At 47.0% G+C, this 26,536-nt stretch overlaps 3 protein-coding genes across 16 annotated transcripts in view; 2 read left to right on the top strand and 1 right to left on the bottom strand.

Moving 5' to 3' along the window:
- The first annotated feature begins 65 nt into the window (after window positions 1–65).
- LOC136015356 (trichohyalin-like) lies at window positions 66–22,492 on the top strand. Of its 9 annotated transcripts, XR_010613172.1 has the most exons (12): window positions 66–501; window positions 1,025–1,107; window positions 1,287–1,464; window positions 2,600–2,828; window positions 3,402–3,970; window positions 4,835–4,976; window positions 6,196–6,437; window positions 7,693–7,856; window positions 8,540–8,789; window positions 17,101–17,741; window positions 18,575–18,637; window positions 20,209–22,492. XR_010613172.1 is itself a non-coding variant. In XM_065681230.1 (11 exons), the coding sequence occupies exons 1-10, from the start codon at window positions 481–483 to the stop codon at window positions 9,339–9,341; spliced, it is 2,103 nt and encodes a 700-aa protein (XP_065537302.1). In that variant the 5' UTR covers window positions 66–480; the 3' UTR covers window positions 9,342–9,355; window positions 17,101–17,188. The 9 variants fall into 9 exon arrangements, 5 of the variants coding, with proteins under 5 accessions (XP_065537302.1, XP_065537281.1, XP_065537257.1 ...); XR_010613170.1 differs by lacking the exon at window positions 18,575–18,637; XR_010613168.1 differs by having other exon boundaries at window positions 17,101–18,637.
- ADCK2 (aarF domain containing kinase 2) lies at window positions 886–23,814 on the bottom strand. 5 transcript variants are annotated; one of them, XR_010613182.1, is made up of 10 exons: window positions 22,867–23,814; window positions 22,019–22,165; window positions 20,391–20,519; window positions 19,661–19,756; window positions 17,413–17,664; window positions 15,907–16,035; window positions 15,391–15,444; window positions 13,984–14,204; window positions 3,137–3,260; window positions 886–1,649 (listed from the first exon to the last, which is right to left on the bottom strand). XR_010613182.1 is itself a non-coding variant. In XM_065681252.1 (8 exons), exons 1-8 carry the CDS (start codon window positions 23,779–23,781, stop codon window positions 14,061–14,063), a joined length of 1,866 nt encoding a protein of 621 aa, XP_065537324.1. In that variant the 5' UTR covers window positions 23,782–23,814; the 3' UTR covers window positions 13,345–14,060. The 5 variants fall into 5 exon arrangements, 2 of the variants coding, with proteins under 2 accessions (XP_065537324.1, XP_065537345.1); XR_010613181.1 differs by lacking the exon at window positions 886–1,649 and adding an exon at window positions 2,528–2,803 and having other exon boundaries at window positions 2,924–3,260; XR_010613176.1 differs by lacking the exon at window positions 886–1,649 and having other exon boundaries at window positions 1,848–3,260.
- Window positions 23,815–25,230: 1,416 nt separating this feature from the next.
- The window catches only part of DENND2A (DENN domain containing 2A), a 63,575-nt gene continuing 62,269 nt past the window's right edge, over window positions 25,231–26,536 (top strand). For both annotated transcript variants that reach the window (XM_065681160.1, XM_065681131.1), the window contains exon 1: window positions 25,231–25,364. The gene's annotated coding sequence lies outside the window, so the exon portion shown is untranslated. The remainder of the gene's footprint in view (window positions 25,365–26,536) is intronic.

Below are 26,536 nucleotides of genomic sequence, written 5' to 3'. Positions count from 1 at the left end.
GGCACCGGTGTCGGGAGGGCGGCAGCCGCCGGGGGCAAGGCAAGGAGGCGTTGCGGTGGCGGGGGTGCAGGGGTGAGCTGCGGGTGCCCGAGCGCAGCAGCCGCCAGCGAGGAGCTGCGCGCCTGTGCCACGTTAGCAAAGGCCCGCACGTGTGAAGGGCGCTCCCGTTCGTCCTCCTCGCTTCCTTCCCTCCTCCCCTTATTTTCCCCGTGTTTTCCCAGACGCAGTCTCCACTTTCTTCGTTCTTCCCTGATTTCAGACCCTCTCGTTGACCTCACCGCTCTTGCTTGCTTGAGGAGCTCGGGCAGCTAAGGAGCAGGGTACAGGAAGCAGCAATGCACACGTGACACTGGCTGCCCGTAACCTACTGTTTGAGAGCCAGGAGTGGCTGGAGTGGAAGAAAGCCAGCAAGTTGGATATACCTGCATCACTGCTGAGCACGGAGAGGCAGCCCCAGCACCACCAGCCTGTCTCCAAGCTATGCCTGGTCCTGAGAAAGTGGTGTGTTTTCCAGGTTCAAAGCTCTTTCCTAAAATCAGTTAACTGAAAGGAGCAAGAATTAGATGGTAAAACTATTCTGGTTCAAGAATCGCATGCCTAGTGCCTCCTTCATGGCAGAGTAAAATGGTGACAGGATCTGGATGAGCCAAAATGGATATCCGCTATAGCTTTGTGTATATTTGAAATGACAATCATCCTTTGAGCAATATACCTCATCGCGATTGAAGAAAGAGTGATACAGCTGCTACGTACCTAGCAGCTGAATAGAAAGCAGGTGAAACACAATGGTTCTTTTATAATATAGTTCTTGTCTCCTTTCCAAGCTTGACTGCTTAAGACCCTAACAATCTGTGATGAGCTTACAGATAAATAGTGTAGTATCCCGAGGTTTGATGGAAGAATTAAAGAGGGAAGTAATACACTGGGAAGTAAATTTCAGGTTTATAAATAATGTTCCTGTTTAAGGATTTAAGTGTTAAAATATCATGCTCATCTTCTGCTTCCATCTCCTTCCGTCCTCCAGGTAAGCTCCATGTCCGTCCCACCTGTCCGGTGCTGTCACACAGCTCCCTGTGGCTCTCTGCTGCCAGCATGTCCAGCAACACAGTGAGTTCAAAATCTATACATAGGTCGCTGGAAAGGCAGAGGAGAAAAAGACAGGAAACAAGGACAATTACTGTGGCGTGGGAAGGGTGTTCCATGGGCACTTCACTTGTTTTCATTATGGCAAGTTGCAGGAATTCTGTTGCCAAAGTCTCCATTAGTTGTATTTCCATTTTCCACAGCTTTCAGGTCTGTGCATGGAACCCAGCTTCCCTTTGTAGGTCCTCGAGATCCTCAGCAAAAAGGAATTTCATTGATTCATTCCCAGAAGCTTCCAGTTTCGTGAGGGGAGCTCGTGTGTTGGCCAGGAGAGAAGCTGACGGCTATTACTACCTGGGGCACATTGCCCAGGAGGTGGAGGTAGCTATTTATTGGGAGCTCTTCTGCTCTGTGTGTCTTCCCCGTTTTTCCCGTGCCTCACCAGTCCCATGCCCTTGCTGTGGAGTGGCTCTCCTTTCATACAGTGCACTTAGTAACCAGTAGAGTCTCCCCACAGCCTACTTTCATGTTTCCTGGTGGTGACTGGCTCTTCACTGTGAGGAGTCCTGCAAGAAAAAGCAGCCTAGAAATCAGTCCATTTAGTAGTTATAATGAGCTGGTTTCCAGAGACAGTCAAACAAACCAGGTCCATATCTCTGTTACTTGCTTCTGCCCAGACTAGCAGCAAAGTCAATGAGCTAAATAGCACATCAGTAACCCAAAACGTCCCCCTCCAGGGACCATGCCCTCCTCCTTACTGAGCCAGAGGCTTTCCTCATTCTCTTTCAGCTGTTTCTGGGATTGGTGAGATGAGTTTGGGTTCCAGACTGAAAATCCCCCCTGCAGGCTTTCTCTAAAACTCCAGTTTGTTCTGCAGTTCACAGGGTAGTTAAATAAATAGTGATGCTACTATAGGTCAGGCTGGCTGCAAGCTCCAGCAGGGGGTGGAACAGATGGGGACAGCTAAAGGCAGAAGTGACATTAGCTGGAGTCTAATGCATTAGAATTGCTGATGGCATTATTTGTGTAAGTGCACTCACAGAACTGCAGAGGAGGCTGAGACTTCAGTAACAGATCTTCCCCTCACCCATTGCTGAAGGCTTAAAGTAAAGCATTTAGATTTATGACAGTTATGGTATTTTACTGGTTTGTTCTCCTTTTGATTACTGCAGACCAAACTGCACCATACACAGCAGTTTCTTTTGGCTATTCTTTCTGATGGGAGGTTTTCCTGGTAAAGTTCTGCCTTAGCATGCTAATCGTGTTCTTACTAAACTCCAAGTCCGAAATGAAAGGAAGAGAAAGGCTGCCAGCCCCTTGAGCCCCAGCCTCATAATTGCTTTTAAAGTCCAACATGGACACGGTACAGTGAAAAACCTGGTAGAAAAGGAAATTTACATTCCCAGATTATATTCCTCTTCCTGGGATTTCTGCCACTTCCCCCCTTAGCCCTTATGTTTGGCCGTTAATTGGCCCCAGACGTGTGTCTCACAAACAGCATGTTTTACTCTTGTAGGGCTCCAGGGAGCGCTTTTTAATTGAGTTTGACAGGAGTGGCACTCTGAAAGGCAAGGCACAGCTTCGAATACAGGAAACTCCTCTCTACGACATTCTCCACTATGAAGATGCCAGGCGACAGCCTCTTGCTCCAGGAGACAGGGTCTTGGCACCGTGGGAGGCTAGAGCTGAACGTTTTGGCCCAGGCACTGTGCTAAAGGTTCTGGAGAACAAGGAAGCACGTTTAGGTATGGGGGGCTGGCTTTCTTAACAGTGCTACACCCGCCACGGTTGCTGGTTACTATACAGAAAAGAGAAGTCTCGGTCATGGAGAATTCACCACCTGCTGCTTTGGGTTCTCTTCAGCATCTCTGTTATTTTTGTTGTTGTTGGCAGTAAGCAGCCTGTTCTTTTTCGGTGCCAGAATTGATGCAGCTCCCAGAATTTATCTTTGCTTTGTTCTGTGAGTGGAAACTTCCTAAAAACCTGGGAGAGAGGCACGTCACATCCTCCTAACACAAGGAGAAAAATGTTCCTGGTCCCCATGAATACTCACCTGGTGATCTGTCGGTCTAGTTTCCAGCTTTCGCAGAGCAAAATCCCGGCTCGCTGTGATGAGCAGGAATTTTGCTGTCTGCTGTCTCTTCGTAGGAAGTTCAAAACAAGGTCAAATTTTAAACCTTTCAAGAGAAAAAATCACGGAAGTTGTCACAAGCTTGTGTGAAACACAAGCTGCTGCTTTCATCTCCTGCCTTCCAAGAGATAAAGCACACAGGTTGACATACATTCTATGCCTTTATTTTCTTTCTCGATATGCACAGCACACAACAGAAGGGGAGTGCTTGTGAATTTCTGGAATGGGCAGACTAAGGAGGTGTCTTCTGACCAAGCTCTGCGGATTCCTCTGCCCTTAAGCGAACGCATCATCCTGGAACTGCAGATGCCTTTAGCAGCCAGGCAGATGGTGGTAGATTCAAGCTTGGATTATCCATACATCGTGGCACCGGGTTATAGAGCCTCAGGCCATTACAGACAGGATCCCTCGGACCTGCACTACTGGCCAAGGGGTCTGTATTCAACTCAGCCTTGTGTTAAGTGTAGCTGTAGGTGTATCCCGCTTCCTCATTGCAGCCTTGAAGCCTGGGAATCTACGCAGCCTACAGGGTACAAAGAGCAGCAAGAGGATGCCTTCATCCCAAGAACAAGCTTCACTAAAGAAGAGCTCAGCAATAAAATAGAAGAGCAAATGTCTGAATTGAGTATTTCGTGCTCAGAAAGTGTTTTCAGAGAAGAAGAGGAAATGGAAGATAAGGGATTGAAGACAGAAAATCTTCCAAATGAAGTTCTGCCTTGTTTGGAAGAGGACAATGAGGTTATAGAACCTAAGAAGGTAAAAAAACATTTAATCCTGGCTCTTCTGTTAACATGTGGTTTGCTATTTGTATAATGTCTGCTTTGTTACCTCCAGTTTTCTGCTCTTGGTACCAAAAAATTGCTAGAGGTTTTAGGCCTGGTCCTTATGTACGTGTTCTGCACTGTCTTCCTGATCCTTCGGCTGTGGAAAGAGCCAGCTGTTATTATCACTGCCTGGAACAGACTCCTAGAACCTCTTCCATGGATGCAGAATATGAAGGAGTGTCACCTAGTGCAGTTCCTTTACATCCTGCCTCTTCATGAGGGAAGCAAAGGCAGGAAAAAGTCTCAGACAGAAGACTTTACACTGGATAAGGATTACTGTAAGGACTGCTCCATACCAAGGCAGTCCCTACATAATTCTGTTTAGATATTTCTCCACTCTGTTAGAGGCATCACCTCTCCCAGTGAAAGAGCACAAGAGACTTCTGTGATCCTTGGTAGCTGATTTGGTGCTTGTGAACAGGGCACTTGGTGAAGATCACTATAGAGGAGGCACCAGCTAGTGCTAAGCTTTTGCCCACGGTTATGTAAGGGTTAGAATCCTCATTTCTGGCACCAAAAATGTGACTGGCTTCATCCTCTGGCCTGATCTCTTTTGTACCAGTTTGGACCCTTACAGGGGAAGTACTGCCATTTTTAGGTCACTTGAACACACAGGGCCACAAAGGGATCACAACTTACTCTACTATGGAGTTGTTTCTTTAGTAAAGAGTTTGCCCAGAATTTCTTTTTACTTTCTTAAACTCTAGTTGCAACGTAAGATCTCCGAGTTCATGAAACTAACCTGTTCTTTTGCACATTAGGTCTGGATTATGATTGTATTTCTCGTTATTTCTAGAGTCCTCAGACGGAGATGGCTCATGCTATGGTTGATACTGCTGTCAACACAGACAGCTGGTTAATGGAGACAGTCCACAAGGAAGAAGCAGACAGCAGACAGCAGGATGCTGAAACTGAGGCTCTTTTAAAACACAAACATGGTATTGAAATTGTAGCTCTTTTATCCAAACATAAGGCTTGCCACACAGTGTCAGTGCTGCAGGCCATCATGTATAAGATCTATTGCCATGTTCTTGGTGTTTCAAAAGAAATTGCCATAATGCCATGCTGTGAATACAGCCACCATAACGTAGAACCATTCTATGGAGGTATTAATGGTGGTATGGCTTGAGAAGTTGTTCATCTTCTTCCCAAGGTGAAAGGTTCATCAGATGGAAGTTGGGGTTTTTGGCTTCTACACCTATTGAAGTAGCAGCTTTTGAGTTTTCTTGACCTTTATCATAATGCTCACTATAAATATAATTAATTACAAAATTTCCTTACTTTAAAAATCAATCTGTAAGGTTAACTGTGACTGCCTATAGCAGAACGACCACGACGACTGTTCGGCAGAACACTCCTCCTCTGTACTGAAAATGATGACTTTGTAATGCCAGTCAGTAAACTTTTGTTCTCTGATCATCCAAAAGGGGCTGGATCCTGATTTTAAACATATTGTTACTGTTCTTATTTAAGCCAGTTTTGTGACAACTGCAGGTATCTAAGCAAGGATTCTGAAAGCCTAAAGCTTTCTCTGTTACCACATTGTTTTGTGTCACTGCTGGTAGAGGGAGAAAGAAAAGTCAAGCAGGAGCGCACATTTCCTCCCAGCTGGTGTCCCAGTATCATTCCGTGCAACAGCTGTCACTCTGGTGCACATTGTCTTTAGCAGAAAGGTGCAACCAAATGCTGCTCATGTTCTCAGTTATCCAAAAGCTGTGTTAGCACAGTGCTGTGCCCAAGCTAATTTCTCCTGTCTCTCAGCAGGACGGATAGGTCAGGCTTTGCCCTGGCAAGGAATGTGTAATTTTTTCATGTCTCAGAGCACTGGCAGGAGCAGCTCATGTGTGTCTGTGAAATACCATGTAAACAATCCCTAAGCCTGAGTAGCTGGAAGTGCAGTCAGTGATCTTGTGTTATCACGCAAAACTCATGCTTGATTATAATGGCAAGCTTGGTTTTTGAAAGCTAGGACCTGTTTTGTGGACACTAAAAAATATCCCACCTCCTCAGAGGAAAAGTGTTGGTACTAAGTTACTCCTTAACTCCATCCCAGCCAAAATTGGGACATAAGTTATCAAAGTCTTGATGGAATGTATTTTATTTCTTTTTATAAGATGCATATAACCTCATATGTCCCTGCCCTAATTTATTTGAAAGGTTTTTTTGAGTCCAGAGTGGCAGAAGCTCCAATCCAGCATTCCCAACGGAACCCTTCCATGGGAACCAGTGCTTTGGTTCCTTTCAGGTGCCAAAGCTTCTTTGACCGAGTGAATCAATCGCTACAGAAAGACAGCCTGACCATCAGATCAGCTCTGCGTACACAGAGGCCACGCAGTACCTCCAGTGTGCAGCTTAGGAGATCCACAACTCTCAGTCTTCTAAAAGACAAAAGCATTACAGTAAGTATTTCGTCCAAACTAGATTTAGCTATTAGGGCCAAGTGATTTGCTTATGTCATGGGAGAATATCATAGAATCATAGAATCGTTAGGGTTGGGAAGGACCTTAAAATCATCTAGTTCCAACCCACTTTTGATCTCTTTCTCTAAGGTTTTGACTGTAACAAAAATCATGCCTATGTAGAATAATGACTATGCAGAAATAGAAACACGCGGTTTCCACTTGGGAATCAGTGTTGTACAGGAACAGAGCACTTCTGGTGTTTTTACTCAGCACTTTTGATAGAGTTTTTTATTTTGGCTCTTATCTTTTCTAAGTCAACCTTTCAGCCTCTAGTAGACCCTAGATAGCAAAAGAATTATTCCTCTTTTACAGATACTGAAAGCAAAAAAGAGAAAGTCTGTGTAGTGAGCTGAATCACATAGCCCAGGGAGTGCGTGCATTTGAGAGAGGAAAATGTTTTGTGGAAACTCTGTTCCAGACCCAGACAGCTCTAGCTTTGTAATCTGGAAGCATGTCTACGTTTGCATGATGTTCCCTTGCTCCTTCCCTCATAGAGGGCACTGTAGGAGTACCAAAGAAATAAATGGCTGTGAAAAGAAGCCTTGTAGGTGCTCCTTCATCTCTTTATACAGCACAGTGCATTTTAAAATGCAAGTTAGGAACACTGCCCAGCATTGAAATGCAGCTCCTACTGGAGTAAACGCAGACTCCTTGACCCTGGGTAGAAATCTCTGTGATTCTGTGAAGTGAAGAGTTAGTACACCTGCAAAGAACTCCGGGAAGATTTTGTGTTTGGCCAGAGGGAGGCAGATGTTCCTCTTTCTAATAAATCTAATTAGGAATCTGCACTCTGATTTGTGGTCAGAACCTGTAGTTTCCATCCAGTCCAGGAGCTGACACAAAGACTGGACAGTTTAAGCATTGGTTCAACACTGGAACAACCAGAACAGCACAACCTACTGACCTAAGAAGAACTCTTAAAACTGGATTTTCAGACACCCCTTTGTTGGTTAAGCTTATTCTTTTGTACAGGCTTTAGCATCATACTCAGCGTTTTCACAGGTGGGAAGTGACACAACAGTATTCATGAGCCAGTATTCATGGAACAGTTTTCAGGGAAGCCAGCGTGGCTTCCAGAGCTCAGGAGTGACATTAGAAGACTAAGCTGTTCTGGTTCTGTAGGTTTACAGTTTGCATTAGGAAAATATACTGATGAGATTAAGGGGTTTGGTTTGATTTTTTTTCCTCTTAGAAATCAATCCTTAATGGTGTGTCTCAGGAGAGATGGAAGGAGATGGACTTCAACAGAGCCAAGATTGAGCACAAAAGATGGCAAGAGGAACAGAGGCAGCTGAAGAGGGAGCAGCAGCAAGACGCAGATGGCATCCAACGCCAGCTGCGCAGGGACACTCAGAGGTGATACCTAGGAGCTAAGTGTTTTTGTAGTAAATATGAGAAGGCTGGTGATGTCTACTCCCTGGTGCTCTCATTCAGTCTCTGAACATCACACACTGTGCCTTGTACAAGTCTCTGCAGAGGGGTTGTGGTACTTCACTAACAGGAATAAAATAGCTGCTGGAGATATAGCTGAATGGGTACACATGGCCTTCACACTTACTTTTAAGGGCAGATTCTCTTCAATCTCACACTCACCCGAAGTCCTTTTGCCTCCTAAATCCCCCTTCCCTGCCCCAGTCCACTTAAGCTCAGCAGATCTTCACCCCCATGACCCACCTCCTTCCATCTCTTCTGTTGCCACTGTAGCTCTACCACCAAGGCACGTAGACACCCAGTTGCCTGGATCAGTCCTACAGCCCTGTCTGCACAACCCATTTTCATGGCTCCTGGTCTTCAGGGCCAGGAACACCCAGCCACACCAGGTTAGGAAAGTCAGGTGAGCAGATGACAGCAGCAGCCCATTTGGTGTTTTTGCCACCCCCGCTTAGGACACAGGTTTAACCCTCGTAACTTAATGAAGAGTCCTGCAATATTAACAGAGCACAGATTGCCAGAATATCTGCCTTGTGCCTCGTGCACCGTCTTATTCTTTAATTGCTCTTTCTTGCTGAGAAATCTGAGAGATTTTGTTCTGGAAACAGGCAGCGATTGCATCAGAGAATATTGCAAGAGCTGGAGAAACAGCTGGAGCAAGAAGACAGAGCTTTGCAGCACATGGCACTGCTCCAGGCTGCTAGGGCAGAGAGGAGCAGGAAGGAATCCTACTTGCCAGAGGAGGAGAAGAGGAAAGCAAGTCAGAGGCTGCAGTTCTTAAAGACACAGCGTGTGCAGAGAGAGGAGCTGCAGGCAAAACACAATGAAAGGAGCTCTGAACAAGAGAAAGGCAGGCTGGTAAGGGCAAGTGCAAAATGTTTTTCCTGTACTACCATGTTTCCAGCAGTGGCACCATCCAGAGTGTTTCTCTTTCACCTGTTTCATATGCAATATATCCAATATAATTTAGAGGTAAAGAAATGAAGGGTAACAGATTTTTTTTGACACATGTATAAAGATGAAAGATGGCAAGTAAATTTGTCCATTTCTGCCACAGAAAGAGTTCTTCTACATGCAAGGAATGAATTTCCATAAATTATACCCATTTCTGGCTTCTGCTGGTTATAAACGTGGATGAAATTCAGCATGAAAGCTGGCTGTGCAATTGTAAATGTCTTTATGTAGGATTTTCTCAGGAGCAGAATGCGGTCACGGCAGGAAAAGTTGGAACTAGAATCACGGGAGCAGGACAGGCAACAAAAAAAGCAGCAGGCTGCCAAAGGGAGAGTGTTCCAGAGCAGGGACCGTTCACGCCAGAAGGTGGAGAAAGAAGGCCAGAAACTCGGTGACCTCCAGCAGTACCTCAGAGAACAGAATCTTTTGATGCTCCGGGCATCACTACTAGCGTAAGGAAGCTGCAGTGGGTAAGCAGGCCCTTAAGGCATTCACAGACCTGATCTGTACCTTGTAGCTGTGTGTCAGTGTACTGGAGCCTGGGTGTGTGAATGCAGTTGTGACAAGTAGCATTGTGGTTTCCGGAGGGGTCTTTCATCTCCTTTTTGTTGCAGCCAGAGTTCACTTTTGTAGAATCATAGAATAGTCTGGGTTAGAAGGGACCTTCACACCTTTCTTTCTGGAGTTACTGTTCTAGTTCACCTCTGTCAAGCTGTTCTTTTGTCTCAAGCGCTCCTGCTGACAGACCCAACTCGGCAACGGAAAGCTACCTTGGTATTTAATGAGACACAGCCATACTGCTGAGTTTCTGCCCCAAAGGCATCTTGAGGTGCCCAGCTCTTTCCACAGGGCTTCAAGGAGTTGGTGCCTGCAATGTGAAGCTATAGTCACAGGCTGGTGAAAGTGTCATGAGGCAATTCAGAGTGGAGCAGCAGGGAATCTGGGAATTATAAAAGTGATTCAAAGGGCACAGGACCCAGAGCCTTCTGGCAGCACCAGATTGTAACTGCTTTCAAGATGCAAATGACAGAGAAAGGAGGAATTAATTAAGTGAAGGTATGGGCAATAGATACAGTAGGAGGTGAAGAACAAGGAAGAAGATCAGGAGAAACACCCTGGGAATGAGTCCCTTACACGAAGGGGTGGAAGCACAGGCACAGGTTAAGTCCTGCTAACACAAGCCTGTGGGGAAATTAAATAAAGGCCTGAAGAGTTCCCCATTCTGCTACTGCATTCTGTGAACTTTCTGCCCTGCTGTGTTTCTTCCAGACCAGTGCTAGAAGAGCACATTTATTTCTTTAAGGTCAAGGACCACATAAAATAGGAAGTGTGGTTAAGTGATGCTGTCATATGACTTGCCTTGCTATGTTAAAGTTATATGAAAAATGGGGAAGGAGAGCTGGACACCAGCTGGATGCAAAAACAAAACCAACCCCGTAGCAATGGAAATGTACCCGCTAAAATACAATGTAAATTATCCACTGCAGTTTCCATTATTAACAACTGACTCTTACAAGTGCCCCATTGCACAGGAGTTGTAGAGACCTATAGAGAAGTCCCCATACCTATGACAAAGTTCACAGAATCACAGAATGGTTTGAGTTAGGAGGGATCTTAAAGCTCATCCAGTTCCAACCCCCTGCCATGGGCAGGGATACCTTCCACTAGACCAGGTTGCTTAAGGCCCCATCCAACCTGGCCTTAGGGTTGGGCTACTTCCTGCCAAAACTGCTGTAGGGGACAGAGCAAGGATTCAGGGACAGGTGAGGTGCTACAGAAAACCTGGTAAGACAACTTGGAACCCTCCAGCTTGGGCTCCAGGTAAGTGTAGACCTTCTACTGTCAGGGTTATGTACTGCTTGGAATACGCAAGCCACTCCCCTAGGGGAAGAATGACTTACAGAAGCCCAAAATGCAAAAAGGAAAGTGTTTTTTCGGTATCAAGCCACCTTTTCCAGGCACTATGATGTGAAAAATGTCTGTTCTCTGTCATATCTGTCTCTGGAGAATCACTAAGCCCTGTGCTGGGCTTGGCAGTCTCGTTTGCCTACGATCTTGTGTTCAGGCTGGCAGTGTCCAACAGCAGGTAATCTTATACCAGAAGGATACTCAGGTATCTTTGCAGATAGGGCACCTGGTCAGAAGAAACAGACTTTTTGTTCACTATGAATAAATGAGAATGCTACAGACAAATGAACCAGTAAACTGACAGTTAACAAATCGTGCAAGAATCTACTGCAGCCAGTAGGGCTATAGGAGGAGCTCCCCATTCTAGCTATAGGGCAAAACACAGTTACCACTTGGAGTCCACAATGCTACTTGCTCATGACTCCCCTCCCTGATTTTCTAAGCATGTTACTGACTTCCTTAGTGAAGCATGTGTTATCAGCGGGAGAGAAGAGGGTTTTTAACATGATGTACTCTGGCAAGTGGAGGTGCCTGCTTTCACAGAGGCGAGGAGAGAAGGTTATGCTTGTCGCATCCTGAATTGCTGTCCTTCTTCCTCTTATCATCAGAGGTACAAAATACAGCGGCTGCATCACAGAATGCTGTTGTCAGCCTTGAGTAGCCAGAAAGGAAACTGATTTATTCACATGGATATTTAGGAAAGGAGAATGAACATGGCACAATTTGGTTGCTGGAACACTCAGAGCTCTATTGAAGAATGTTAATTTACATGAAATTATGCTGAAATATAGCTAAGATTTCCAGTATCATCTTGTTTAAAGTAATACCTAGAACAGTACTAGATACAAAATGCAGATGTTGTTGCCTGACATTCTGTGTACACTTAGAAACATGTTCCACATCTTCTGGCACATCACTCAGCAAAAAGCATGTTATGAAAATTCACCCCTTTTCCAGGACCACAGCATCAGCCATAACAGCAATTTCTGAAAGAAAAAATTAAACTTGCAAAAGGGAGCCCCTCTGTAATCCTGCCAAACCTTTTGTATGGCCAGCAGCTTCTTAGCAGTGAGGCTCAGGCTGCATTCCTTAATAGATAACTGAGCAGCTATGCCTTCAACTTTCCCCAAAAAGGCAGTTAAAGTTAAGTCGCAGCCAGATGTTTACAAACTATTCTAAGGCCTTAACAGCTAAAAGTGGTACTTTAAACTTTAGGATCTATAATATGCATGAACTATCCAGAGATTATTATTAAAATAGAAAGGGGGGCAAAAGGAAAGATGAACCTAAATATAAGGTGAAGGCTTAGGCATTTAGTTAAGGTCTGAAAAAAATATCATTTGCTGCACATATATGGAAACTACATGTGAGGCACAGTTTTGCATTTCACACTGAATTCTGCCATTTGATTTGAACTCTGTTCAGTCTCTGGAAAAGTTGGCTGAAATTTGCTCAGGAAGCAGATGGGTGGCTGTGCCCCCAGCCTGCACAGCTGATGGACTCATCCCCTCAAGCTAAGTGGGTGTGGGAGAGGGAAAGCAGGTCCTGGCGGCCCATGGAGGTTTTCTCTAATGTAAAGTTTGGGGCTTTCTTGCTTTTCTTCTTTCAGGGGAGATTTAGACTAGATATCAGGAAAAAATTCTTCACTATGAGGGTGCTGAGGCCCTGGCACAGGTTGTGCGGAGGAGCTGTGGTTGACCCACCCCTGGAAGCGTTCAAGGCCAGATTGGACAGGGCTTTGAGCAACCTGGTGTAGTGGAAGGTGTCCTTCCCTGTTGAAGGTGTCCCTGCCTGTGGCAGGAGCTTGGAACTGGATGAGGTTTAAGGTTCCTTCCAACCCAAGCCATTCTGTGCTTCTACGTTTCTCCTTTACACAAAATCATGCGCTAGTTAACAGTGTACCTTGTTATAAGTCTATTAAAGAAACAAACCTAAAACTTACTTAGTCTCAAACTCTATTGTTGCTTTTATCCTTAAGCATTAGGAGTGGAACATGTAATGATTAAAGGAAAATACATTAAATATATTAAGCAGAATTTAAACTTATTTTTCAGACTTCATGTATTAATCATTATTTTATAACCACCATAAAAGAACAGATTGTCTGCTTCAGGTCCTTTTCTTGATTGCCTAACCATCTGAAAACAGACCACTGCAAAACCCTGTGCTGCTACAATTTCACATGCAGTGTATCTGGGAATACATTTAGTATTATAGTATCTCAAATCATTCGTAGCCTGTATTTCTCACTATTAAAATGCAGCCATAAAATAATCTTAATCCAATTAAAATGACTGTAAAAGCCATGTGTTGCTGGCTGTAATTAAACATTCACAGTGCATTTTCCACCCATGCTTAGACTCCTTGTTTTGCAAACTACTGGAAACAAAAGGCAAGAATTTGCATATTAGTTAAAGCTTTGAGTTGATTAGGGTGAGACTTGGGGAGCAGTGGGGAGAGTGATAGGAAGGAAGCACACAGAAATATAAAAAAGGCTTTTTTCAAGCTTAAAGAAAATCCCAAATACAAAACACTAAGAGCAGTACAAATATTCCCAGAAGTTGTTTTTTATTATGGAATTAGGTCTCCTGCCTAGGCAAGTGTTTTCTTTTGCTGTTTATTTGTATTGCGCTAGAGTGGCGGGGAGGGGGTATCCATTTGCCTGGTCTGTTTTTATCATCCCAAATGCCTAAGAACACACCACTCCCTGCAGGATCTCAGGACACTTCTACAATAGAAGTAGAAGCAAAAAGTGCAAAAGACAAAAAGGTTTATTGGCTTTTTTTCAGCCAGAATGAGTTGCTTAGGTGGTGTTGGAACACCATGTCTCATACCACAGTGACAGGTAAGTCAGTATAACAACTTTTCCTATTTAACCTGATAAGATTTCAAAACAGACTGGATCAATGAACATCTTTTTAAAGACTTCTAGACAAGTCAGACTGCTTTTCTCATCAGGCTGCAGCGATCATGTGCACCTAAACTATATGATATGCCAGCTTAAAAATTATCAGAGCACATCAGCTCTTAGAACTATGTGATGAGTCAGAAGTCTCCAGTTGTGCAAAGTCTTCCTGGTTTCTGGAACTCTGATCATCTCAGCCTGGTGCCTGGCTGAAACAACTGAAAGCAACATTAACGAAGAGTAACCTCTGCATGGCATGTCCCCAAGATAAACATGACTTCTCACCATCAGCTTCTTTCTCAGTCAGCTCACTGATGGCACAGGCAAAACCCTGCACAGGGTCGGGCAGCAGCCACAGGAATCTATCTGAGGACAGAAGCTGCAGTTTTGATGAGCAGTGGTTTAGCTGCCTCTAGAATGTCCAGTTCAGGATCCAGGGAACGACCAAGCCCTTCCAGAACCATGATGGCAAAGATGATGGAAGCAAAATTGCTCTCAAGCTTCACCTAGAATGACAAGAGACTAAATGGAGTTGGCAGACCTTACTTTCTCTTGAGCCAATTCTACAGAATGGGCTAAGAATTCCACAATGGGCTAAGCTGAGAGGGAAGGGAAGAGCCTGGGAAGAGCTTATGCACATCTGAAGCTATACTGCAACTCCATCACTTGGGAGTTTCAGAACTCACTGAAATCCAGCAGCAGGCCGAAAAATAAGGTGACAGTTTCAGGTTAAATGCCCTAAGGGAACCCAGAAGTTTGTTTTTCAGATCCAGAAGGGGACTGGCTTTTTTCTTTTTCCATACTGAAATAGCAGGAGCTTAGGAGTCCTCACCATTGCTAGTGCAGTTGTAAAGTGCAGTGTCCAATGTACTTGAACACAGGCACAGGCATAAAGGGGACCTCACCTCCTGAATGGCTACAAAAGAGCTCCCCAGATCACAGAGGAAACCTCTACTCTGCATGCGACCAAACTATTCCCCAGTTCTCAGCCAGGTACTGGGATTGTTTCGAGGCATACAGGGGCATTAAGAATTCATCGAGTTGAGAGGATTTGCTCTGTAAGGGCCTAAATGACATTTTATTAGAAACCAGCTTAATGAGGCTTAATGACAGAAACCTCTAACTAAGGAATGTTTAGAGGGACTCTTTACAGGCTGGGCAGCTATGTAGCTGACAACCATATCATCTCCTCTAGTTCAGGCCACCATAACTTTGTTGATTTCCAAAGTTGTTTGCAACTGTGGAAACATGTTCTCCAAATACTATCTTCTATAAGATGGAACCTCTGTTCTGTGAACAACTTCTCACTTTGAAGGTTTCTAACAAACCCATAAAATGGCCTAGCACAGTTCTGCAACCACACATCTAGGAAGAGGTCTAGGGAAGAAAGTGTGCAGTGATACAACAAAGGGAACATACATTAGATTTCTTCTATAAAAAATAGGAAAAATATATCACAGAAACATTCCTTTTAGTTAAATGTGGTATTAAGGCAGACCCAAGAAACTGGTCTTGGCAGGGTGTGTATCAAGACCTGAGAAACAAGTATGTCTGCAACACTTCGATGCATTCCTGCAGCTTGTTTTAGAATCCACAGTCCCCCCCCTTGTTAACCCTTCATGTTCATGTGAGTGTTTCTCCCTCCCAAAACGAATTGCCAGCTATTGAAGGCAGACAGCAGCAGGACCTCACCTTATGGGTCATCAACAGTTTGAAGACATTTGAGAGCAGATTTGCAACCTGAAGCTGGAATACAAAAGGAGAAGTTAAGAACTGAAAAAAAAAAAACTGTGGTCAAGAAGACTGAGTGACAGACTGGATTCTTCCAAGTCTTTGCATTTGGTTCTGGTGGTGGGACAAAATTATTGGGCTGCCAACAGCCACCATCAAGATACAATTCCCCCACCGTGGCCAGGATAAGGAGTTCAGCTATGACCTGTGGTTTTGCTTACTTGCTAGCCCAGGAAGGCTGAGAACACCTGACCTCACAGCAGTACACATGTCTTAATTTGTTCAATGCCACCACACTACATTCTCTGAAGCACCCGGGCTGGCCTTAGCTAACAGGATGCAAGCTGCAACATTTGGCTTAGCAGCTCCTCACAGGGAACCGCAGATGTTGTTGGTAAGGTCTTTCCACATGGCTCATTCTGAAAGCCAAGTTGCACTGCATTACTGATAAGCAAGGGTAGGACATAGCGCACTCACCTTTCCCAGGGCAATGGTGTTCCCCCGGACCTTGGTCACTAGTTCCGCCATCTCAGCTTTGAATCGCTCGATATCCTCGCACTGGTTAGCACGGGCATGATGAAGGATCAGTTCTGCCACTCTCTCCCCCTGTGAAACAAGTTGAAAAGGAAGATCAGAGCAGGATCACTGGGGCCCACAGGGAGCTGGAAGGCCCCTGCTGCAAAGGTCCCTGGAGGAAGCATATACTGCAGGGAGAACTCCCAAGCCCAGTCTTTCCCATTCCAGCAACAGAGGCCCTATGAATTAACAGAAACAGGTGCAAGAGCAGCAGAACTAGTCCAACAGTCTTAGCTCGTATCTAGCAAAATCCTGTTTATTTTTCTTTCAGGGTAGAACACAACACAGGTATCTCTCAGGCAGTCAGAAGTTTTAGGGGAGGGAAATAAAACCCACACGACTAACATTTTCTTCTTAGCACATAAGATAATGGTGTAAAGAAGGGCATATATTAACCTCCCTTACGGGCTAGGTCCAACCTTTAATTTGCAAACTGCAGAGGAGTGAACTGATTCTACACCAAGAGATGGTTGGTGAGAAAGGGAGCCAAACCCAAGCTTCACTCGTGAGAGGCTTTGTAGCTCTTCTTGGAAGACATGTCTGACAGTGATGTACAGAGCCACAGCCCCAGGTTCAGCAATGAGATGGTGTAGCAGTTTTTTCTACCTGTAGATCATGAACTAGATCATTGCCTGAGCCATGAAGGACTTGCAATCAATCGAACGTTTGCAGTCTTTGCTCAGTGCCTGAGAAGTAAGTCTGGCAGCACAGGAGGGCCCCAATACACAGTTTAGCACTTACTCCTCAGTATACTTCAGCAGGTTAAACTGACCAAGTTAATGTGTCCCTCTTGAGATAAGCTGGTGAGCCATCCAACCCACAGCTGAGAACCAACAATGTGTAAGTATGAACACAGATGCTTGTTCTCAGAATGAACAGGAGACATCAGCACTGGATTCTCTAGTCAATCTGGGAGTGTATTTTAAGTGGGAAGGAGGATAAAGTAGTTCCCCTTATACAAAGGGGCCTGGCAGAGGCCAGACCCTCCACCCCCACTGTTTTGCTTCCTCTTCTCTACAGATGCTGACACAACAACAAAATGTGTATGGAAGACCAAGATACTGACCTATTCCCTCCTCTTCTCTAACTTGGCAGGTTCTTGCAACAATCTCAAACACAAGTGGTTTCCAGGCAATCCTAACTTGCATCAGAAGCACTCCTGACCTGGGAAGTAGCAACCAGTGCTTCCTGTTTCCTGGGCCACTAAAATCACTCCACTCTGGCAGCCTCCTTGCTGAGGCTGAACATCTTACCCCTGTGTGCAGTATAGCTTCCAAGCTACCAATTCTCCTCTCCCCTCTTAAGGATTGTGGAAATAAGAAAGAAAACCATCACTTTGGCCATCCGACTCTACTGCTGTCTCCCTTCCCCAGCCTCAGCTACCCAGCCCCGTGACAGAGGCCTCACCTGGCCTTGGACCACAGCTGTGAAAACTGCCCTGAAGTTCCGCATGTCAGCACTCTGCAGCTCGGCCACGATCCCTGCATCCAGCAGCACCAGGCAGAGCTGCCTGAGGGGTGGCTGCACTTCCACCACAAGCGTGTCACACAAGTCCACGATGGCTGCCTGCTCTTTGCCGCTGGTGCTGACGTGGGCCGTGCCTTGAACCAGGATGTTCCCAGGGTGCAAGTCAGCATGGACAAAGTTGTCAACAAAGACCTAGAGGATGGAAAGTCTTAGAGCCACTCATTCCGACCAAACCTACCCACAGCAAAACCTGCAGGCCAACAGCAAAGGTTTGTTTCTGGTCTGTTCACCATCATTACTAATGTACATCATCCTAGACAAACACTCAGCACTGGAGACCAGCTGTGCTGAAATGGCATGGGTGCTACACTGATGAAGTCAGCAGAGCTGTGTGAAGCTATCCTGTGTGTTTGTTAAGAGGTCAGGTAGGACATGCAAGATTCCCAGCAGGGAACAGTAGTGTTCATTGGTAACTAACCCTGAACTTGGGCACGCTGGTGGCCCTTGGCAAAAAGCAATGGAGTATCAATAAGCCATTTACCATTCAGTATCATGGATTATAGTGAAGGGTTAAGTTTGCCTAGTCCATGACAACAACCCACATTACAACTGTATTGAAAAGTAAGGAAAACAAGGTAAGAGAAACCAAATGTAGCACTTCTCTGCTCTGCTAGCAGTTAGCACCCCAAAGGACTAGCAAGAGGGCAAGCACAAGATAGTACTTCTCCACTAACCCCCCTGGCCACCCAGGACTGCGGGACTTCCTGCCTCAAGTAGGTTATCTTCGTATTTCATGGCTTTCTCCTTTGAATTTGCCCAGCTGCCACATACATAATTAGAACTAGGGCAGGGGGAGAAAATTGAAGAGGGTTTGTTTTTTAGGCGTTGTCTGAAAAAGTTACCTCTAATATTAAGTTTTTGTCCTCCTTATTGTTCTGTTTTGAGAAGGCATAATCAATAGATCCATATTCACGCCTGTGCACTCATGACTGCATACAGTCAGAAGCTACTCATTTCTCCGCTTTCCAGAGTTAAGAGTCCAAATAATTTCACTAGTTCAGTATGGAAGCCATTCCACACCAGCCTTCCTCTGCCCTTCTAGCCCTGTTACAGCCCTTGAAATGGAGGTTCCTGGACAGACTAGAACTGAGTATTCAAGAAACAGGTATTTGTTTTACTTACAACCGTACTGTTGTTTCTTTGCTCTTTAATTCTTTTCTACTCCTAAAATTGGGGGAGGTGTTGTTTTGCTCCTAACTGTTGAATCTAATGTTAGCCTAAAACTGTTCTAGTTCCACCACAGCTTTTACTACTCATAAAAGCAATTTCAGAGTCTATTGCACTACATGGAGTCAGAACTGCAGGCCTCGCCATTGCCCTAGCATGTTGTTGCAGTTAGCAACTGAACTTCATCTGATACTTTATGCCCACACACTCAGCAGTGTGAGGTTCTTTTGGAATTCTTCCCTGCTAGATCTCATGGCCCTTCAAAAGACACTTGTGTCACCTTCTCAACACTCCCAAATCATTTCGAATTATTTCAACCACAGAAGAACCAGACAGCCAGAAGCTGAATCACAAGCTGAATCTGGCCAGGTTTGTCTTCTTAACTCCGTATTTAGCTCTTCCTTAAAAAAAGGCAGTTTTTGAGGAGGAGTCAATAAATGAAGAAGCTACCTAGCAGTTTTCCCCATGAGTTGCATCCATAGGTCTCTGTAGAGAGCATATTTGCCAATTACATTGCACTTTATAGTACTTGGGCAATATATGAACATCCATTTAATAATGAATTTGTGGGTTTCCTCAGCAATACACTGATCAAGTTGCATAGGATGACCCTATTGTGTGCAAGCAGATTACCCTTTTTCAGTGGAAGAAGCTCATGAAGACTACAGTAGTGGTGTACCTTGCCCAGGCTCTACTCAGCCCTTGCACTGACATTCCACATGAAGTATAGACCCTCTCTCTGCCAGTTCAGGAGCTGCAAGTGGCCCAAGTCCTGAGTTACTGCAAGATACCTGCCATCCACAGGCTGGCTCTAGAAGGCACAGCTCTAGTCTGAGCCCATGGGGAGATGGGCAAGAGATGTGAGAACGCATTCTCTTTTTAGCCCTATTGTCTCATTACCCCAACTGAATAGCTTCTGCAGGAAAACAACCTTCACTGCTAGCCTCAGCCAAGTGCCTACCATCTTTAGCAGCATGTCCATGCCCATCTTTGCAAGTCTCTGTCTCAGCTCTGTGGCAATCTCCGCATGGAGGTAGTGTGAAATAGGCTCACTCTCCTGAAATAAAGAAAAGAGCTGGAGTCAAACACACCCCGCATCCCATCTTCAAGCACACCTTTACCTAGGTGCCCACACTTAGGCGAGGGCCTAGAAAGGACTTGCTCAACAGAGGCTGTACTGAATGTGATAGAGAACACAGGTTTGCTCTTTGGAAAGAGGGTATGATACTGCCTGGGGCAGAAATACTCTTGGCAAGGATCACATGCAGGAAAAATAAGCCTGAGAGTGGCTTTGGTTTGAGTCAAATGTGCACAAGGAAAGTGAGGTAAGCATCAAAAAGCTTCAGATTGCTGAGCTCCTTGCTTTGACCCATCACATAGGAGAGGTGAAGCATGGTGTTGGTTTGCAAAGCATAGGCAAGCACATGGTGGCTGGACACACTGCTGGTCTGCTTGGTTTCAGGCCTAGTGTTCACTTCTATATGGAGTTCTCTGCCACCTGTCTTCCAGGATACACTGCTCACAAACAGCGTGGAAAAGACACTGAGGAAGGACACCAATCTCTTTAAGCAAGTAAGAGAAAAGCATCCTTCTGCCTCTGATCACTACTTCTCAAAAAACACCTCCCTGGCACATTCTCTCTTAAGGGCCTTATCCCTGCTACCACCACTCCCAGACCCTGGGACTCTTACCTCAAATGTTTCCACCAGAATATCTGCTGTGACCAAAGGCCAAAGGGGAGTTGGAAACTTCACAAAATCGACATCTAGGAAATTTTGTTGGAAGCGCTCCAGATTTCTGGCTTCATAGCGTAAGTCAATCTCAAGGGAGAAAAAGAAAAAGCAGGCTGGAAATTATATTCAATTAGAATTAGATCTTCAGGACTCTGTATTATGATATGACTGTATGGTGCAATATTCAACACCAACAAAAGTAGGCAGAAAGCCGTAATGAAAACAAAATAGAGTGGTGCTTCTTACGTACTTCCAGCTTTCCTGTGGGAAAGACTGGGTAATGGACAGACCACAGCCCAGCACCTTTAAAATACGGATGACCTATATAGGCCTGATGTCTCAGAAAAGAGAAGGACTTCATTATTTTCAACAGTAAGCCAGATCCTGAATCAAAGCTCACTGTCCAGCTAGCAAGGCAAACAGACAAGGCAGAAGAACTGCAGCCCTAATTTCGCTTTACAGATAGGCAGCCACAGCAGGAAGAATTTAATGTAACATGTACAAAATAATCCACTGTGCAAAGTCCTGGCCCTGGCTCTTCAGTGGTCTTGACACAAGGCATCTCTCCTTCCCACTACTGCTGCTCAAGGAGGTAGAATAACCTTGCCTCACCTCCCTCATCTGGCAAAGGGAAATATCTGAGGAACACTTCTTCACCTTTTAAAGTGAAAGGAAAAGAAGTTACAAGTGTATCGGATGCTCTCCTAATCCTCAGCCACAGTACATCCACCAAAAGCTTTGCTGGAGTAAACTGGTATTAGTGACTTGAATCACATCTGAACACAGTCTACAGTTTATACAGCATGGATTTACTGTGTTGATCTTGTTGCAATAGGGGAAAAGAATTAAGGCTTTCAAAAGCTTGTACAGATTTCAGACTGCAATCTAGACATGAAAATAGAATTACCAGATAATTGTTCATTTTAACAGAAACATTACCCTAATTGAGCCTGTAATGAAATCTTTGTAAATATGGTAGCAAGGATGTGTCAAGACTGTCTTTACAAGATATTAGTGAATCCCTTTCAAATCTATTTGCAAAGCTTAACTTTATCAATATTATGAGTCTGATGACAACACAATATAGAATGTGTTATTAACCTATGAGAAAGCATATTAGTTATGCCAACACACATCTCAGTGCTAACAAACATGACTAGTGAGTAAAAACTGCAAACATCTGTGTGGGATTAAAGAGAAAAAACACATCTGAGAAATTCTTTTCCTAAGGAGAGGTCTTTACCAGTATTCATCTTTCAGAAAGCTGCAGAAAGGCCTGTGACTATGGCTAGCTGCCTGTTCAGGCTGTTCACTAGAAAACATACCCAAAAGTCTAAAAAAAGATTTTTAAATCTGATAAAGATTGTTAATTTTTTTCACTGCTTTGCTTTTTTTACTCTGTGAGCACATAAGCTTTCCTACAGTAACATTATGTAACTGATTAGAATAAAGAACATAATTAAAGAACAAGCAAGTCTTCACCTAATCCTTGAAAACAGGGCAGTATGAACAGAGTCAGAGCCAGCCAGTAACAAGATCAAAGGCAGTTTTGTTTCAGTGCATGGGGACCATGGCATTGCACCCACCTGCTGAATCATAAGCTTCTCAAACTCCTCCACAATCTCTGGCAAACTGAGCCACTTGAATCCAGGGAGAAGTCCAATAATGTGGCTACCCAGCTTCATAAGGAAAAGATCCATCTGGACTTGGTGGACCAGCCCAGGGTGCAGGACCTGCATAAGAACCAACAGTGGCAAGATCAACTCCCTAGACACTCCACGTCAATCAACTCAAGCGATACACTCCAAATAGGTAGAACCCAGCCTGTTGGACTAGGAGTTTCACCAGCTAGTCCTCAGAACTCAGATCTTGCCATGGATTAAGTTGTAAAGAAACATTTTGTAACTGTCAAATGGAATATATCTGTGCTATAGTCTCACCCTATGCCATTTTCCACTGCTTCCACACTCCCACTCATTCCCTGCTATGCAGTACTGACTAGTATTTGGAGCAGCTCAAACGTAAGATTTCTTTAAATAAACTTTGCTAGGAAGAACTTATCTGTTCCGGATTTCTTCATGTAAGCAGAGGAGGGGTTTCCTTGTCTAGAAGGTGAAACCGAATTTAATATTCATTATTTTAGTGTAAACTGCACCCTTGCAAGCATTTGTGGCATCCACATGCCACATCAAATGGTGCCATAGGCAGTTATGTGTCCTCAAGCTCTCCAGGCTGGAAAGAGCTGGAGCCACTGCAAGTCTGGATTGCAGCTGGCTGGAATGAAAACACTGAGAAAAGACACTGAAGGAGATGAGCATCACTTCTCACTTCACCTGGCCTCAGCCAGCTCCTCATCTCCATGGAAATTAAAACCTGATCAGCCTCATCCAGCATCCTCCATTTTCACACACTACCAGTCAGGTGTATGACTTACTTTAATGGCTACAGGTGTGAGATGTCTGGATGATGAAGGATGTGCACTCATGAGTGGTTTGGCCATTTGCTCCATAAAGGACACCCCACTCTCAGGACTTCTCCGGGAGCAGTCTGCTGCGCTGAGCTCCTCCCTGCTCCTCTCATCCCGTATCTGCTCACTCTTCCTCCTCAGCCACCTGAGGAGGCCTCTAAAGCCTGACGTTTCCCATGCTTCAAAAGCAGTCCTGAACTCCAAGTGCTGCACTAGCTGCTTGGCCTGGGAGCCACCGATAGCCGTGAGGTCAGCATAGGCTTTATACACCTGGGCAACGCAGCCCGAGCCGACTGGCTCCTGGCTCTCAAACCTGAGGATGCCCACCCAGTCCTCACCAAAGGCCTTCCTTAGGAGTTCATCCGTGTGGTCCCACGGGTGTGGGCTCACCTCGATGTGCAGCTTAGAAAACTCATCGCAGAAGGCCTCGGAAAAGAGGTCCCTCCGCGTGCTGGCCCACTGGCCCAGCTTCACACAGGTAGGGCCTGCAGCCTCGGCCGCCCTCCGCAGCAGCCGCAGCCACAGGGCGCCCAGGCCGGGCCACAGGCGGCTCAGCGGGTAGAGCAGCAGCAGGGGGCCGAAGCGGAGCAGCAAAGCGCAGGCCCGCAGACCCATCCGGAATACCAGACCCAACCGTCGCAGCAGCACCCGGGGGGGCCGCTCAGGGCAGCGCTCCCCGATCCACACCGGTCCCCGCTGCCCCGGCCTCTCCTTCCAGCCGGTCCCTGCGGGCACCGCCAAGGCCACCGCAACCCAGCGCCGGGTACGCAGCCCGCCGCGCCCTGCGGCCGCCCAGCCGGGCAGCCCTCCCCGGGCCCCAGCGGCCCGTCCGAGGAGGGGGCGCGGGAGCGGCAAGAGCCGCACGGCACTACCCGCCACCATCGCCTACCACCGCCGTTAACGGCCGCCAACGGCCACGGGGGAGGGGGGGGGGACGGGGACACACGACTGGGCGGAAGGAGTGGTCAGCCAATCAGCGCTGGCAGGCGATGGCGGCCCGCCCCTTAAAGGGACAGGAGGGAGAGCACTGAGGGAAGTGGGGGTGATTCTGCCCGCTTCGGATATGGCGGGGGAGTCCCGTGAGGGGAAGAGCTTGGCTGAGCGGTAGCGTCCCCTCAGTCGTTACTAGGGGAGGATGAGATGCCCCTTCCCTTTTGTCACCCGGTGACATACTTGAGGCAGAGCCCTCATCTCTCTCTCCGTTTTGACAGTTGGGGAGTCTCGCCGTGTGCTGGATCAAGCTATGCAGGCGGCTGACACCGATTAATGAAAGAGTCAGTGCTTGTGGGTAATGGGAGTATCTGAGGGGCCATGGCGGCACATCGCTACTAATAAATTAAAGCAAAAGCCTGCTGAGGGGATGATGGTTGCTCAGTTGAGGTAATGACTTATTTCATCCCCCCGCCTTGCTCTGAGCCTTGGGCTTCCTGCCCCACAGAAGGGCCGCAGCGTCTCCTGCTCATTCCCAAATCGTCTGGCAATATAGTCGCCTTCCTCGTAATCACACATACCTGGTATAAATCGCAACCAAAGCACCTGCTGCTGAGGATGCAGCTGGTGGTCATCTGTCTCTTCCTTTTGGAAGCTTTCGTGTGTAACCACAACCCATCAGAAAGTGCGTTTTAGGGGGCAGCCACCGCAAAGGTGATGCTGCCACTCACGGCTGTTCAGGAAAGTTGCTGTCTTGTGCAGCAAGGCTTTGAGCTGGGAGCTGTGTCCTTTCCCACCGCGAGTTCGGTTGGTTTCCAGCTTTGGGTGTATGTTCCTAACTGCTTACTTCTACAGAGGGAAAATGAAAATATATCCCCTCTCCGATATTTTAATGTACCCTGGGAACCAACAGCCTGTAGGAAGAACTCATCCACTTTCCAATCCAGACCATTCCCTCCTGTTAACACCGAGTAGCTCGAATCTGATCAAGCCAATCTGTGCCCACAGGCAGCTGGATCACAACCCTGCGCAGGCAAACGGGATCAACGGATGGGAATCATTTCACGGGCTTGAGGCTTCCCGTGAGCTGACAGATTCTGTGACTGATTCAGCAGGGGAAAGCCTTCGGAGTAACCGGTGTGCTTTGGTGCCGTGTAGGGACTGCCATGGAATCATAGAATGGTTAGGGTTGGAAGGGACCTCAGGATCCCTCGGAAGTTTCTGTCTGCAACCAGAAATGCACCTTCGCCGCCTCACCACTTTTGCCCGCCGCCCCGGGACGCGGGACTGCCCCGAGAAGAGGGGCCGGGCGGCGTTGCCATGGCGGCGGGCGGGGCGGTGCTCCCGCCGGAGGGCGGCCCGGGCCGGGGCCGGGGCCGGGGCCGGTAGCGGCGGGGGGCGGCGGCAGCGTAGCGGCGCTGCATGGCGCAGCGGGCGGGGAGCCCCCAGCCGCGCGTCCGCAGGCCGCCAGCCCGGCGCCGGGCGCCGCCGCCATGCAGGGGTACGGCCCCTCACGCCCGCCGCCGCTGAGAAAGGTAGGGGTGCGCGGAGGGGCCCGTGGTGGGGTCGGGGCAGCGCCGGGCGTTACCGGCGGAGAGCGGGCAGAGGGTCCCGGGAGGCAGCCCGCCGCCGCCGGCTAGACCGCTCTTCCGTGGTGGCGGTCGGGGCGCGGGGGATCGGTGCTGCTCCTACAGATCTTTCAATTCCTTTCTCCGTTCAGCCACCGAACCGTCTTTTTCCCCCTCTCCGGTTGTGTGTTCGGCTGCAATAGAGGGAAACCGGGGGCCGTGAGCCAGTCCCCCACCGTCCCCGCCGCTGAGGGTGCCGCCGTTTGTCCCCGCCGCTTTCCCGCCGGGTCTGCTGCTGCTCCCGCTGTCCCCGCCGGGTGCGGGTGCGCTGGGTCGGCTGCTGGAGCGGCTCTCGGCCGCAGGCGGGTGGGAGAAGGGCGGAGGGAACGCGGGGAGCTGCTGAAAGCCGACCCAAGTGGTTCGGGGCGATGGGCGAGCAGAGGCAGCCCAGCCACGCAGCACGGGGCCCCTGGGTGAAGTCAGCCCTGCTTTGGTCTCCGGCAGCAGAAGAAGCCGAGGAAACGCTAAGCAGATTCTTCTGGGGAAGCAGCAGCGTTCTCCTCAGTTTCAGCAAAGCCCTGAACCTCTCCATGATTGTACCTCTGCATTTCTCTCTGCTCTGGATAGCCTGTTTTTCTCTTACTTTGCCTTTGGCAGGACCATTTCTGACTCCTACTTGGGATCTATGAGAATATTCACCTGGGGATGTCCTGGGGAGAGAAACTCCTTGCTTGCCTTCCCACTGTGATACCCAGGATAGTGGGTGCTAATCGGTTAGGCATGGAGTTGGTGGAGAGGAACGGTGGTTGGGAAGGGAACAGGGAAGAATTTACAGCTGTGTGCTGCCGTGATCTCAGGGTGTCAAATACAAACTGGAAGGTAAAGCATGCAGGTGTACTTGGACACTTTCAGAGGTTTTGACTTTATGAGTCTCCAAGGAGCCTGGCTCTTAATGCTCAGTGCTGGAAAACGGATGGTCAAGAGGGGACTGAGGCTTTCTGACTGCTTGGGGCTGCACTAGAGCCGTGCAGGAGCAGGCAGTAAGTGCTAAGCTGGGGACGCTTAATCCTCCTCTTCTTCCAAGGAGCACAGTTTGTTTCCTGGACAGATCAGCAAGTTGTATGGGAGCTGTTCCTGAC

The sequence above is a fragment of the Lathamus discolor genome, chromosome 1 (assembly GCF_037157495.1).
Source record: "Lathamus discolor isolate bLatDis1 chromosome 1, bLatDis1.hap1, whole genome shotgun sequence".
Classification (NCBI taxonomy): Eukaryota; Metazoa; Chordata; class Aves; order Psittaciformes; family Psittacidae; genus Lathamus; species Lathamus discolor.
This window is presented reverse-complemented; position numbering and strand designations above follow the sequence as displayed.